We start from the raw sequence: 16,316 nt of genomic DNA on the forward strand, positions 1-16,316 counted from the left end.
AAAAGTAACAAATCGGAGTGATCGAAAATGATATTATTTTTTCACACTGGCGGACAAAAATCGAAAAAAAGAGTTCAATTTGTTTCAAAATTTAAGAGATTTTTTAAATGCTCTTGATGGTCTTTGCACCCATTGACCTAAATGAAACAATCTGTTAGCATACGTTCCCTACTCCACTCAGTGTAATATTCTGACACAAGAAAGTTTGTTATAATTCATTTTTGACATTGAAAATTTCGTCAATTTTTATATCGCAAAAGTAAAAAAAATTTGAAAAATTTTCCCTCTATGATATGATGCGCAATGGTATGGTCGACTCTTGGGGCTTTAATTGGGCGAATATTTTTTCGCTGAGCGAGGCAGGTGTTGAATTGTTTAACCAGCTGTCGAGATCTATGTATACATCATTGCTCGACGGTGTATTAACAACATATCATCATAATATATCGGAAATGAATCAGTAAATATGAAGAACACCCCACAAGGATTTTTCGAATTTCATTTAATTACCAATGATCATTCATTTATCCAGGATAAACGAGCATTCGTGCACGATCCATAGAAACTATATTCATACTGGAAAGTAAAACTAATCGCTTTTTTATCAGGTTGTCCGATTCAGGAATGCGGTTCACGATGATCACCTCTCAAACATAAGTGGACTTGGCGTGGAGCAAGGTGTGGCCTCAGAGGCTATTTGTGGCGTGACCTCGGCGGCATGCCAAGATTACAACTACATCATTTTGACCTTTACTAGGAATTTTCCCCGAGAACTGATATAAAAATTAAGACATGACATACAATGCAGGATATAAAACATTGATTAGTATCGTTCCACGTTATACGTGTTTTTACTTGGTCCAGCCATATAATGCTGGATACAGAATACAGATACGAATCTGTTCGTTTCTCGCCACAAACGCAGGTTTATACTTTATTTTATACAAGAATTTTCGTCTCCAAGTTCACAAGAATGAAGCAATAAGTCTAAAGAAAAGTGAATAATAGTGCGTCGCAGGATCCAGTAGCGCATATAATTAATTGTTTATATGTTTGGGAATAGAATTTTTAAGAGGCTTCTGAATAATAAATAGAATTTGTGAAATTATTTTTCATGGAAATACAGAGAAAGGGACAATAGTGTATGGTGTAACAAAAGCTGTCAATATCCCATGCTTTACGTAAACCTCCAGACGATAACTTGGAGGTTAAGAAAGGGACAACAGACGACCGACACTATTATTATATTATAAATGCGTTATAATCGCCAAAATAATGAAAGAAATAATTCTCGCTATCACAAGTACAAGACCAGGTCAAATATACTTTACGTTATCTAAAAATGGAAAAGGAATTAATAAGTTTTAATAAGTCTTATCATAGACATTAGTGGTTTACCGTGGGTTGTTATGTATTTAACAACCCACTTGTATACACATTACATACATGCGTGTGTCACGTATGCCGTTTAAACATGCACTTCCATTGAAAAAAACTGTACTTGCTATACTTAGAGAGGAGAATAAAATAATTGTACTGAAACAAGTTTGACGTTTTTTTCAAAATTGGCGATTCTTACTTTAATATATATAACAGTTGTATAAGTAGATATATTTAATGTTTACCAGTGGTTCGATTTTGGTCAACGTGACTTGATTTGTTCCCAAGATTGAAAATAATATATATATCGAAGAAGTTTTTTTGGCGCTCCGGAAGTATTCGTACCAAGATGGCGCACAACCAGAACAACCCTAACCTGGTACACATACTATGTTAAGGATGTGCGCCATCTTGGTACGAATACTTCGGGAGCACCGTTTTTTTTTTATTATGGTCTCATTTGACGGAATCTCAGGTTTAGGCGCAACCCAAGAAAGAACCCAAGCCGAGCTTAATCACAAAAATTGTGTGTGGCTTCTTGTTTTGCAAAGAATTGTGGCATAAAATAATGTTTGTTCGCTATATTCTTTAAAATCTTAACTCGGTGAATTATTGCTGTGAAGAATATGAGTATTGGAAAATTGTCATATTTTGAATGAACGGCAAAGAATTGGGCTAAAATTGTATCTGTCCCTCGATTCGTCCTGAAGCCTTGCTTGCTCATACTCTTAATAAAATTGTCACTCGTTCATCACCCTAATCTCCGAATACCGTATTCCAAATCAATCCATATTGCTGACAGGAGGCGTAATCAGTCAAGTCAAACACACCCTACCAAGTATCCCTAAACCGAGACACCAGTGATTCATACGTGTGGTTGCTGTAGGCCGGAACTAGAATAAATCTTTATCCGTGGTGTTTTTAAAAAATAAGAAGTAGTTAATTTTATTTTTAAGAGGCGGAAGTACGATCGATCACTTTTGTTTAACCCAATGGGTTAGTTTGGTAATAATGTGCACCCTACGCGGGTTACCTTTACCAAGTGGCCGTGAATAAATGAATACAAGTCGACTTGGGTGTTCCCAACTACAAAAAACAAACAATTTTACCAAAATAGCGACGTGATAATTAAGTTCTTAATACGTTTACTAACATGGTGGAAAAGTGTGATTATTGAAAACATAGAACCAACGTTTGAGGGCCCACACTATAGTCTGTTCATGATTGCACTACCGCAGACGTATCAATGTCGCTTCATGCTGTCGATACTCGCAATGCATTGAGAAAGATACAAAAATATGTGATACATGACGAGCTAGTTACAGAATAGAAGTGACCACCAAATCTATTGAATTTTACAATTTATCATAAAGTGGAACGGGCAATTTAGTACGCAACTTTCTAATAATTCAGTTAGACAATCTGACAAAATGCTTTTAGCTGGTACTGACGAACGACACGGCCAGCGACTTTGGATAGGACCAATTGAAAAAGAATGTGGTTTGCCTACAGTCAAAATAAATTCATAACTCGCCTTTTATCTTGTAAATCATGGGTGAATGGACGTCGAGGTTACTGTGAATTTGGGTGGTAAGGTCTGACCTGGACGTCCGAAAGCTTTTCTGATATCTTCTTCTGAATTGAACTACGGCAACAACACTTGACTCTGTATTTGACAAACGTAACCCTCCTCTGCTATATTAATATAATTATATATATCTATATACAGCAGATTCAAAATTTCCGCAATACGGATTTGTATTATTACATTCCAAAAAATTAATTCGCGGTCTGAATATGATGCGGTGTGAGCCTAATTATGCATATGAAGTGCGGATGTGGTTGTCTATATTGCAAGTATTTAGTGGTATTACTATCGAGGGCGCGTTCTTGGCATTTTCTTTTTGCCAGCCACCGAAACATAATTCTACAGATGTCGGTGAACTGATCAGTGAGAATTCGGGGCAGTGGTATCACACAAGCGTGCCCCGTTAATTTTCCCATTTCAATATGTTTAATACGCAGATTCACGAGAAATGTCAGCTATATTTGCAGAGTTATACCATTTTACAAATAGTGGGCCAAAAGTGGGATAACAGTTAAATAACGCTGTGCCTCCTGTGCCTAACACAAATATATTTCTGCAACGTTTCGCCTGACCAAAATCAGACAACTGCTTGTCAGAAATATATATCTTTGTGTTAGTGTGCAGCAAGACTCCTGAATTGTATGATCATGTTTATTCCTGCACAGCATCCTTGCATCATACGCTTCCACTAGCCGAGCAGCGCAAGGGCATTGAGGAAGGATTGTGAGTTAGTCTCGCGTAAACTTATACTAATAAAAATATGAAGGGTAAATTCAATACGTTGCGAACAAATAATATTTTAATACAGTACCCAACAGACTAGAGCGGCCACAGGTAAATCAACTATGGAAAGAACCTTTTGGGTCCGAATTCCGGAATTTGTAAATATTTTCATAATAGTCATCTAGGCGTGCAAGCTGTCGTTGGGGATCAAAGACAATATATTACTTCTGAGGATTACAGTTGAAGCGTATAGAAGCCGATGAAATGAATGGTCCGCACTAAAAACTCCGCAACCGGGTGGTTTTATTGGAATGTGGCGTATCATATGATCCCGGCTGTTATATCAAAAAGGTTGTGCGTGCATATGTCACCGCAATGACGGATGTTTATGATATGAGTATTACAGAGCGGATATATAAAATACAATACAAGTATTAGGCTGTTTCCTCGTCTTAAATCATTCCTAGCGGAGTTTGTTTTATTAGTCTTGGACGGTAAGCCCTATATGAAAACAAATGCAATTTCAAAGGTTCAAAGGTGAGTATTGGTTTATTAAAAACAGGTTATTTATGTATTTTCATTATCTGGTAATCCAGCCCACGAATTCAAAACACCACACCATTCAAATAGCAACGAAGATTTCATGTTTCATATTTGATTACCACCATGATTGATAATATGGAACAATTCAGGCTAATATAAAGAAAAGCAATCGCTATTATGAAATGTTTAACACCATGATTTTGAATGAAGCCCTAGACCTGACATAGGCAAATGACGGCCAGTGGGCCAAATATGGCCCGTTGGGTAATTTAATCTGCCCCGCCTGGTGATGCCGCAACCAAATTTTGATGTTTTAGCTAAAAAAAAAAAAAATAGCTTGAGAAATTTGTTGAATTTGATATTAAATTTAGTTTTGGCGTGAAGCTTATTGTTTTTCACTTTTATTTTTGTAAAACTGTAAATATTGTTCATGAAATTTAACACTTACATGGCCCGTTAGTCTAGGTGGGCAAAATCCTTGCCCACCCCTGCTTTAGACACAGGGGATCATTTAAATGACGATTGGGACCAAAAAAACATTCCAATAACTCTAACTGACAATGTGCTACTTGTGAATGTTAGGCATCGTATTTTATTAACAAGAGAATGGTTGTCACAAAAAAATTCTTCCAACTGATGACATTTTCCTGATGAAGAGAATGATGAGCAACAACTGTCCGCATCATAGCGAGAGCCATAACAACGTACCAGCAACTTCAAATTGCAAGCTACATGTACTAATATTGCTTCAACATCATTTTATTTGTGACTGTAACGTTTTGCTATATTGTTCATACATTTCAACTAATTCTTTAGTAGTTTGTGGAGGAACCGACTCAATGGCCTTTTCAAAATCACGTGACGTAAGTTCTGTAGCGTCCATGTTGTCATCCAGTGCTGCTAGCGCCGCCTCGCGACAAACTGCACAAATCTGAAACACAAAACAATCAGGGATGAACGATGAAACGGTATTGATCAGGGATGCGGATGCGAAAGAACGAGTCGGAGTTGGTATAATTTCACTGAAACCTTTCAAAAAAGTCAAAATTTGCTGCAGAAATTAAGCATAAGTATAGTTTAAATTATGATCGTATTTCAGAGCTGGGGTCGGAGTCGATTTTTCTTTACAACCGGTTAAAATTCAAACCTAAAATTTTGTTCAACTCGGAGTCGATTGTACCTTTTCCCCGACTATACATCCCTAGTATAGACTGCTCTTCCCCAAGAATTGTCTTTAAATACACCAGTGTAGAAAAAAAAAATTCGGATGGATTCTAGTCTAGTTGGCTTGAAATAAATAATAATAATAAACATAATGTTTGTAAGTTATCATATATCATATGCAATTTCTGATAGCCTACTGCTAGTGTAACGGCCAAGACATGTTTACTCCCATTGCAAAAATAGGATTCGGATATGAATGACTGATATTTAAGGGACATCCATCCCTCGAAGTTTTAAATTTTGCCTGCCGTGATACATTCAAAATTGATGGTTATGGTTCCAATTATTGGAAAATAATGTATGATGTTCATTAACGATTACCGGATTATTTGCGGAACAATTCGATCTCAATATCACGTTCGTACTAACAGAGCAAAACAAAACTTGACGCATCAACAATCGAAGTGATTCATTTGGCTTTACATTTAAATGCTTCAAAGTAGAATTCAAAACATCGGAACAGCTGCTTACGGCGACATATTTTTAACACGTACCAGTCACCCAAAACTAGAAAACTTAACTGGTATAAAAAAACAATTACGAGGTCAACACCTCGAAAAGACTCGATTTGTAATCTACGTCGGATAAGGCATTTTAGTCAGGTAAGTTTGAGTTTGGCTCCAATCATTTGACAAAATTTGCTTAGAATTTAGTAAAACAATACGATAAATATTGTATAACTGATTGTGCGATTCAAGCTTATGAAAAATATTTCTTCTATGGTTCCTCTCTAAAAATGATCTCGCTATCAATTCTTGAGAAAACGACAATATTCGGTGGCTTTCACCTCGGAATTATCAATCATAATGAAGGGATTTTGCGAAATTTTTTGAAGTGATCCCGCCAACTAAAAATAGGCGAAATTCTAGATCTAAGATAAGCTTTTCTACGTCATTTAATGCAACATCTACTAAATACAAACAAAACACGCAATACTATACTCCAAATAGCATTCTCAGAGTATCTTTTGCAATGCAGTAGGGCACGCGAAAGTTAAAAATATCCCGAAAATTTTGATTTAAAAATAGATCGGTAACTTGGTATGGTTAAAAAATGCACCAAAAAATCAAATACAATAACATGTGGTATTAAATTTAAACTTCAAATCAACTTTTTCATCCGGTAGATCACGGGGTGTCATGTAACATCTGCGGAATATCCTCTATTTCAAAATTGATTCTATTTTTAATAAAAGTTTGTTTCTAAATATAGGCAGACATGATAAAGAAAATTTACAAATCCTCCATCATTCGTTTTCGTTTTCTAAAACAATTTTCAGTGTACAAAGTTTCTAACCCGACATATACGACCATACTTGTTACGGTGTACAACAAAAAATGAATCTCACTTTAAAATGAACAAATTTTCCACAAATTGTGCGTGATTGTTACGTATTTTATGATCATACTTGAACCAGCATACCGAATTACTAACTAAATAAACAATAACAAAAACTGAATGTTTGAAAATTGGCAAGAGCTATAGGGCGAAAGTTGTGTTTTTACAGACGGCTAAGGTCTGTTTGCATGGAAAAGCTGTATATATTTAGGGTTGAGGACCTAAAATTCGCTTGTTTATATGTATTTGTAGTATTAGCGTGATCGTATCTTGGGAATGGTCTTATACGATGAACAGTGACGTCCCTGTCTGTTCATGCGCTGATTCTGACAAAAGCGGAGAAAAATTTTGTAAAATGTTACGAAATAATACTTGGGTATACTGAACGATAATTTTGAATATATCTTTGCCCCCCCCAAAAAAAAAAAAAATTTACAAAAAATTATAAATACCGGTAGGTCAGGCCACCCTTCACTATTTCATTAAATTAACTCAGTTTGCAAAAAAGTAGCAAAACCAAAACGGCGTCAGCACTTTTTAAAACTTATACATCCACAGTAGTACATCTATAGAAAAACACAAACGATAATTAACAGAAATATGTGATCAAATGTAAAGACACTTTCGGAATCTTTGTAGGTAGGTCAAGCGAGACACCGGTGCTTCTTCGTCAGCCAAGTTGATTTATAAATAAGGGGTTTGGCTAATTTTTCTTTGTTATTTATCATTTCTGGAGCGTGAAGGAAGAAGCTTTTAGTCTATTCAGGTGCAAAATCTGCGACTGGACGATGTTCTTGTCAATCGCCACCTCTTGCTTATTACTATATAATATAGTGTTCATTTTACGAATGTGCTGTTGGAAATTTTGAGCAAAAGAGAGAGACAAAAACAAAAAATACATAAACTTCATGACGTCATAATCAACATTGGGAAAAACTTGTTTCGTTCGAATCCATATATGTTCAACATGAGGGATCCAATTTATAGTATATAAATGTACCTAAATATTCGAAAATTATCTTGTGTCTCGAATTGTCATGCCACACTTGCGTGAGTCTTACTTCATATGAGCAAAGTACGGCCCGCGGGCCAAATCCGGCCCGTTGGGTAATTCAATTAGGCCCGTCTGATGCTGCCACAACCAAACTGAAACCAAATTTTGATGTTTTAGATAAAATATAGCTCAAGGAATTTGTTGAGAAATGCATAGAATATAACCTTTTACGTCACACTCATATCGCCCGCCAGAATAATTGAGCAAAACTTTTGGTCCCAGGTTCGAAAACCTTGCCCCCCGTGTTATACACGGTAAATGCACCGATGCTTTGCCTTTTAGCGGCCATTCGAATGCACATTTCGGAACTACCTCCCAACTTTTTAGAAATACCAGTATAAATGAACCATTTTCAAATTCGACAAAATCATATCGATAGGATTACAAGTTTTTATTTTTACAATTATTCATACTTCGGCCGGTTACGTGGGTCATGATTTCAAAAAAGTCCCAGATTAAAATTTTAAACAAAGTATAAGGAAGTGGTGGGTTGTGAATATACTCCGAACGATTTCAGGGCTAAATTATTTATGTGTTGTTCATTTTAGGACATTTTGCTATGTCATAAACCCCGTGATTTCACGTTTTCTGGCATTTAAATGATATCTATATCTATATGAGTCAATGTACTCTGAGGGGGCGTTTTGCTCAAAATATAATTAAAAATTAAAGACGAGAGGGGATTTATCGCGTGAGAGGAAATTTCACATTTGATATATCTGACGCAGGTCGGTTTAGGATAGATTTGCTATCTGTGATTATCTGGAAATCGGAAACTGGGGGAGTATGGTTCCGGATGAAAACGTGTTCCCTATGTGACGTCATAGTCGGGGTCAAGTAACGGAATTCAACCCCTAACACCGGGGGCGTCGGAAATATAAACAAAGATCGAGGTTGAAGCGTTGTCCGAGAATGAAATTGAAGATCTTTGACAGACTGTACAAAGTGGTGATTTATTCATAGTCGTGTTAGGTATGGGCCGAAGTTAGGTACCCCCAAAAGCGCGTTCCATCAATGGTCCTTGCTCGGCCAAACGTAAATGGCGGAAAAGTGTCGCGTTGCCTCAAAGATGAAATTTCACTTTCGGATTTCGTTATGGATATTGAATAACTAATATTGATATCTAAAACCGGTAACACTGATCTTGCACAAACTTAATGACCGAAATAAACCGTAAAGATAAGATCGAGTCATTTCGGATGGATTTTGTACTATTATTTTGGTTATTCGAAATAAACCTTTGTTCCTAACGTTCTGAACCGGAAATAATTTACTTTATAATAGCCATATAATTGGCTCTTGTGATTTCGAAGGACTCCAATGCTGATATGGCTAAACGCCGATACGCTGGCCAAATCCGGCCCGTTGGGTAATTGACTCTGGCCCGCCTGATGCTGCCATAACCAAACTAAAACCGAATTTTGATGTTTCAGCTAAAAAAAAAATAGCTCAAGAAATTTGTTGAGATTGCGATTAAATTTAGTTTTGGTACGAGGGTTATTGTTCTCCACTTTTGCTTTTGTAACACTGTGAATATTGTTCATGAAATGTAACTTGTTCGGCACACTTACATGGCCCGCCTATGCTCTAATACTTCCGAAAAGATATCAGTTCCCCAAAAATATTATCCATCATACCCGAATTCTCGATATGAAATTAAAGTGAGATATAATTTATAAATAAATATAAATACAAGGAGATTTCTATATGAAATGTCTGCATAAGGTCGTTCAGGGATGGCTTTCGCCCACTGCAACTTATAATGCCCCGGCACTTTATACAGAATACATTGGAGCTCGTTACTTAAATCGTAATTATGAATTTATTCAGGGTGATAAAATGTGAATTTAAAATTTCAGCGTCTCACAGAATTTCAATTTTTGGTTTTTAATTACCTTCCTCGTCACCCGACGTAAGGCGCTCGTATGGGGACACGGGATTTGAGCATGGCCCTGAGATTAATCCTGGTAAGTGTTGTCTACCGACGATTAGGGAAAGATATAAAACGCTACTGAGTAAAATCGATTGCAGTGGCCATTTGTGACCCATTGGTGGCTTTGGCAAAATTCCTAGTCTGTCATCCATTTTTCCGAACCAGAAACAGTTGATATAATAATATAATAGACAATAGACACGGGAATTGTTAGATTCTCTAACTAAATCAAGCACAAGTTTTGAGAAACGGAAAAATCCATTTATTCTAATCTCCAGCAGGATGTAAAAAAATGGCCTTTCTCTTTTTTCGGAACAAAGAATATTTCAACCCCAACAAGCTCCTTGAAATTCCACACCAAAAATAAAAACGATGTTTCCGGCTTAAAAAAACAGAAAAAAATCGATATCTTAGCATAAAATAAAAGCCTACTTCAAATAAGGATATCGATTTTGTGCCTTGCCATCGCTGTTAAGAAACCTCAATAGGCATGAAAGGCATTTTATGTTTAATAAAAAAAAGACTGCAAATGTGGCTAAATTTTACTATTATTGAAGCTCGTTTTGCAAGCTTGTCTAAATAGCTAAATAGATAGAAAATTGCTTGTTAAAGAAACCCGAAGCTGTGTTACGTGGCGATTCACCGTAATTTGTCATTTTTACGGGCACCAGGTGTCCGGAACGTCATAATGAGAATTGAACTTAAAAAGGCGGCAGGGTTTTGAAGTGAAAATTTCTGAGTATTTCTCCTTCACTACTGGTGGGTGATGCGGAAGGAATTTGATTGCGGAAATTGCGAAGTAGCGGAACGAACAAGATACAAACAAGGAACGAAAATGTCAACAATCCTAAATTAAATACCATATGTCCTATTTGGGGTCGGTAAGGAAATTCCAATAGAATTTATCGAATGTTTGAAGACTATATTTAACCCAATAATACGTGCTTTCAATAGGACCAAGGTTTATTTATTTGGTACAGATGATATTAAATTGAAAAAAAAATGTGTTTTTGCCGAGGTAGAATGCTATGTGAAGATTTCAAGATGGAGATGGATGAAGTAAATTAGAATTGGCTAAATGTGGATACAAGGATGATTATAACTGAAAAACAATGCCTCAAAAACATAGAATCCGTTACAAAGATAACTAACTGTCTTTCAGTATAACCTATTGAATAGTTCGATTCTAAATTATACTAAGTTATCAATTTTATCATGTTTGAGCGAGAATCGCTGTTTCGATAAATTTACTAAATGCAACTAGGGCAAGTTCACAAACAAGCGTAATTCAAGATCGCCAGTTTTGACAAAAGCACTAGAAATATTCTCTAAAAGCCTTCGACTTTTCACTTGGCATGGAGCAAATATGACAAACAACATCACGTTTATTGTTATACCTGAACCTCTGAAAAATTTCTTTGCATAAATCCTGACCGAACTGGTTGAAGGAATTTAATGTAGCGATGAGTTGAAACACTAATTTAAAAAATAGCAACGTTTTATACAGAGCGACTAAAATAAAGAACCCATAAATTTTAAACGCATTTTAAATAATAAAAAAATTATTTAACACTCGAACTCCTGTTTGTGTAGAATTGTGTTTTATAATTGTATAATTCTATAATTGTAATATAGGAAGCTTCAGAGTAATGTTCTCTATTCTATAGATAGAATATGTATGAATGCCATGAATGCCATGAATTTTAAGAGTGATTAATATGGTTTTTAGGACTTCATAGTACGAGTGACCGAATTGGACATTTATATTTCTTCACTATTTATTGGTTTGAAAAATGTCTCCCACGGATAGAGGGGCAAGTTTTCGTAGGATTAGGTAAAATACTTGCAAAATGAACGCGCACCTGTTCATCCTTCACTGTCATACTGCTAAAAACGTAATAAATTCAATAAAATATAGATGTAATTAGATTAGAAATATAATTTTGGTCAAGCATGGGCCGTTGATAGAGCGCGCTTCGACAGCGCGCTCTATCAACAGCCCCCACTTGACACGGTAAAACAAGCTCATGAGAGTTACCATAAAATGAATCTAAATTTGCGTATTCTTTTTACTCTCCACCAGAAACGGAAAACAGAATCGTGATGTAGGAGGAGTACTTAAACCTGCTGTAGTTTGTCAATAAAACATTGGCACGACACCCGAAATCTGGGTTGGCAGTGTTCCCTACGTGGGCCGAATTCACGCCCAATAAATTTGGAACCAACAACATTGCTTTCTCACTTCGAGTTGTTACCGTACTTGTTTGCAATCCATAGACAAGTATACCGTCAAAAAAAACGAACAAAATTTATTTTCGACGGTAATAGAATTTCAGAAGCATGCACTAATCTAAGTGAGTCTGAATTAAAAAAGGATTGTCTGTGTGAAACACTTTTCTAATTGCGACTACACCATGGTGTAAAAACTACCGTAACTTTATTTGAAGCGACTTTCTATGTTTGGTCATAAACAACACATATAACTTCATTTGCAGATTTCCTTTCAGTACGGTCTATGTTTGGTTTTGCGATAACTAGTTGGAATGAATACAATATACATTATATAATTACACGGCTTCTCTGGTGCGAATTGAAAATTCTGTGATAAAGTAAGATGCAATGATCATAATCGACTCGTTTTGGTACTCCTGTGGTATGACAACCAAGATGGCGGGCACAGGAACGTAGTATGTGTAACAGGTTAGGGTTGGGCCATACTTTTATTCCAATTTTCCTCATTTCAGTTCTATTACAAGCCAAGTGACTCCCGTAATATTTGTACCTGAAATTATGGCCTAACCTTAACGGTGTCTGCCATTTTGGTTCACATACTACGGGAGTACCCTCGTTTTCATTGTACCACCCACTACCCCGTTTTGTCCACATTTACATTTATTCGACGCAATTCAATAATTGTCACACTCCGTTTTGTTATGTTGTTGCTGTTCATTTTGTTCGTATTTCTTTTCTTCTTTTTGGGGAAAAAACGCTTTTTTTATTATCTACTGATCCAATTGCTTTGAATTTTTCCGTGGTTGAGGTTTGTATATTCAGCAAAGACGTCATCAAAATTAAAATTTGCGCTCCTTGTGGCGGTTTCGAGTTTGCGTTAGTTGTGATCTGGTAGCCAGTCGAAGTCGTGAATACTGCGGTACTGGTTGTCTATTATGATAGATTGCATACCCGCACTACTTCGTTTTGGCTTTCGTGTCCATATTAGAGCATCGCTCTCTCGTTCGTTGAAAGCAAGCGATTTGGTAAAATTCGAAACAGTCGAAACAGGGCTTAAGACGAGATGTCTTAGGATAAATGGGCAAACGTTCTGAGTTACGAATTAAAACGTCTGTCATTGACTGTAACCCAATACACCAATGTTCACAAACCATAGTATGACAAAATTCGATCTTTCAACTCAAATACTATAAAATTTACTTAATAATTCTGAAATTAACAACAGTGTCTATATATATGTTGACTTCATGCTTTAATTAAGAATTTATCGGTTTTGACTCTGAGATTAAATTTGGTACCGTCCTGCGCACAATCGCTTCGGCACGCAACTGGCAATAGAATCTCAGTGTAGCGTCCCCACAACAAACTAAAGCTAGGAAACAACGACAAACCGGGAGAATGAACTTAAAATAGACGCGGGGGTCTCTATTACCCATAGGGGTCTCATCGAGGGTTATGTTTACCCCCAAAAGCCCGTGATTGTTGATATATAAACAAGGTGACATAAATTCCATAGCATTCTATGCCACTTAACGCTCTGAGCCGTTCGCACGATATGTGAGTTTTGATATTAAAGGGGGTTAGGGTTCAAAAAAAGTGACGTCACAAATTCCGGGTATGGAACAAATCGAACAACAAGACAGTGGCAGTAGCATACATCCTATCGGAAGTCAGAATATTAGAAAAAGGGAAAAGTAATGTAAAAAGGCTGCAAGAAACACACATATGCAAAAACATCTTCCCACAATTCAATTTTATTTAGCAGAAAACATCTACCCACAATGCAATTAAATTTAGCAGACAATATTCTGGCAACCCACCAATAGTTGAGGTAATGAAATCTGTGGGGTCGTTTCACACGGGCAAATTCAACTGACAACTGATTGTTAGCACAAACATAACATTTAATCCAAATGAAAACTGCAAAAATAATAAAAGCTCTCAAAAAGGCATCAATATGGAAATCGCTGCTAAATTCCGATCTTAAGTCGTCTAAACCTTTGGATTAAAACACAAAAAGTTTGTGAGTGTTCTGCATTCTACTGCAAGGGGGCGATAAGTAACCCAACTCGGGCGCCTTTGGGACAATGGGGCGGTGCATTATTTCTCTGTGGGGGCACTCGAGACGCATATTTGCAACGGGGGCTAAATCTTTTATGTAAATAAATGCCTAACAAGGGTGAATTAACTCCAAGAGGGGTGGCGTGACCCCGTGAGACGAAAAGCGGGGACGCGTATCCGGTGCGTTTCCGGACCCCTAGTTGTTGAATGGATGCTTGCATTTTAAAGAACTTGAGAATTCGAGTAGTCCACAACAGAGTGTAATGAGCGCGACGCGAAATACAACAATGAATATGAACGTGAGAGATTAATGATGAATTCTGAAAACTCATTCAACACAAATTTGTGAAGTATAAAAATTAAAAAAATAACTGTGATAATCAGCATTGCCAGAAATTTTCCGAGGGGTTCTGAACTTCATAATTGGCAAGTTGGGCGGTAACAAAAGCGGGTCCAGGTTCCAGGTTTTTCAAGAGTCGCGTTTTTTACATTTCAAAAAAGGGGACGGGTTACGACACCTCATGGCTACACCCCTGATTATAATATCTAAGCGAAGCTACTCTCTCGATGAGATGACGATATTTCGGATACGACTTTCATATTTATGTTGGGGAGAGAAAAGCCGAGCAGGAGAGGTATGGACTTGACAGCTGTGGAAGCCGCAACCGACCAGCGCGTATATGAACCACCCTTACGTGTGTGCGCAATCATTTCGCACATAGATATCCCACGTAGGTTCCCCAATCTGCAATAGAAAATCGGAGGTGTGATGGCGAAAGAGTTACAAACGCTTAAATCGATGCGTCAAATGTATAGCCATTTCGATGGGTGTATAAGACATATGAGTATTCTATTCTACTTTGTTAAGGAGTGAATGTCGCACAATTAAGGTTCGACAGTAACGACAGTCCAATGCTCTCCATAAGTTCAGATCACACACACCAAAATAGCCTATTACAATGTATATGATTACAACTGGTATGGGTTATTGGTGAGTATGACGTAACAATTAAGTCGTCGATATTTGACATGTGTGAGCATACACAAATTTGACAAAATGACGACGATAATTACAAAATTGAGTTAAACTCGTTACACATTCTTAACAGAGTTACCATACAATATCATAAAAGAAATACACAGACATTTCGTTCCCTATAAACAAAACAGCAGTCGAGTTCGCGCTAGAAAATCTCACATGATGAGGGATAAATGACATAATAAGTTGGGGTAAAATAACACAGGCGGATGATCTGGTCCCAATGAAACGAAATACGGGCGCCGTAATTCTATAATTAGTACTTGCACTTCAAACCACAAAAGATAAAAGATGGCGATAAAAGTATGGAATTATTTGGATTATATATGACATATTCGTTGCACATGACTTATTATGGCACCTTAACAAAGAAAAATTTAAAATTTAACGACGAATCATTTTCAGTAAATGTGGGAAAGTAAGAAACAATGGAAACAAAAATTCCGAATCATTATTTCAACTGTGAAAAAAGAATGTGTCAACGCATAAATTCATGTAATCTAATCTTCACGAACAAAGAGTATGCATATTTTTCCTCGGAATATACAAACCACTAGCAAACATTGGGATGAAAATTTATTTCTAAACCTTATGCGTCAAATACCAAACTCGTTGACTAGATTTTCGAATTTTCTCGAAATTCCCAGCGATCTGTGGTAAGAAAAAAAATCGAATTCTCGCCTTTTTCATACAGCGCTTACTTTTTCAATTTAAGTTCTATTGCACTGAATTTAATTAAATCGTAATCGTGTCCATTCCCTTAATCCAGACAATACTGATTAAAGTGGACGACGACACCTGAGTTTATGAACCATGACCTCGAGGTCACGACCTTCAACCCCGGCAGTAAACTTAGATCTATCGACAATGGATAAGATTTAGTTTAGTTGTTAAAGCACCAATTCAATTGTACACTTTGTTGGGGGTCGTTGAGGCAGGTAAATCATCTCAAATTTTACATCCGATTAAGCATGGAAAACAGGTAAATCATCCATTGATATGTGTTTCACCTATGGTCGCTCAGTGAATAGTGCGCCTCATAACTCAAACTTGCAGAAGGCATGGGTCAAATTAAGTCGGATAACCGGATAGGCTGACAGTAGTTAGCCACAACAAAAGACGGTCAAGTTACATTCATTTTTGGAAGTTCATTTACAATAGACGCTTTTATTTTACAAAATCTGACAAAAATTTGAAAAAT

The 16,316-nt window shown here is 36.7% G+C and overlaps 1 protein-coding gene across 1 annotated transcript in view; it reads right to left on the reverse strand.

Moving 5' to 3' along the window:
* Nucleotides 1–4,318: 4,318 nt before the first annotated feature.
* Nucleotides 4,319–16,316, reverse strand: part of LOC120331368 (ATPase family gene 2 protein homolog A-like) — a 67,207-nt gene continuing 55,209 nt past the window's right edge. Inside the window, exon 15 of the mRNA XM_078120104.1 lies at nt 4,319–5,165. Within this exon, the coding sequence (XP_077976230.1) occupies nt 4,989–5,165 (177 nt within the window). The 3' untranslated portion in view covers nt 4,319–4,988. The remainder of the gene's footprint in view (nt 5,166–16,316) is intronic.

This window comes from Styela clava, chromosome 14 (genome assembly GCF_964204865.1).
Source record: "Styela clava chromosome 14, kaStyClav1.hap1.2, whole genome shotgun sequence".
Classification (NCBI taxonomy): Eukaryota; Metazoa; Chordata; class Ascidiacea; order Stolidobranchia; family Styelidae; genus Styela; species Styela clava.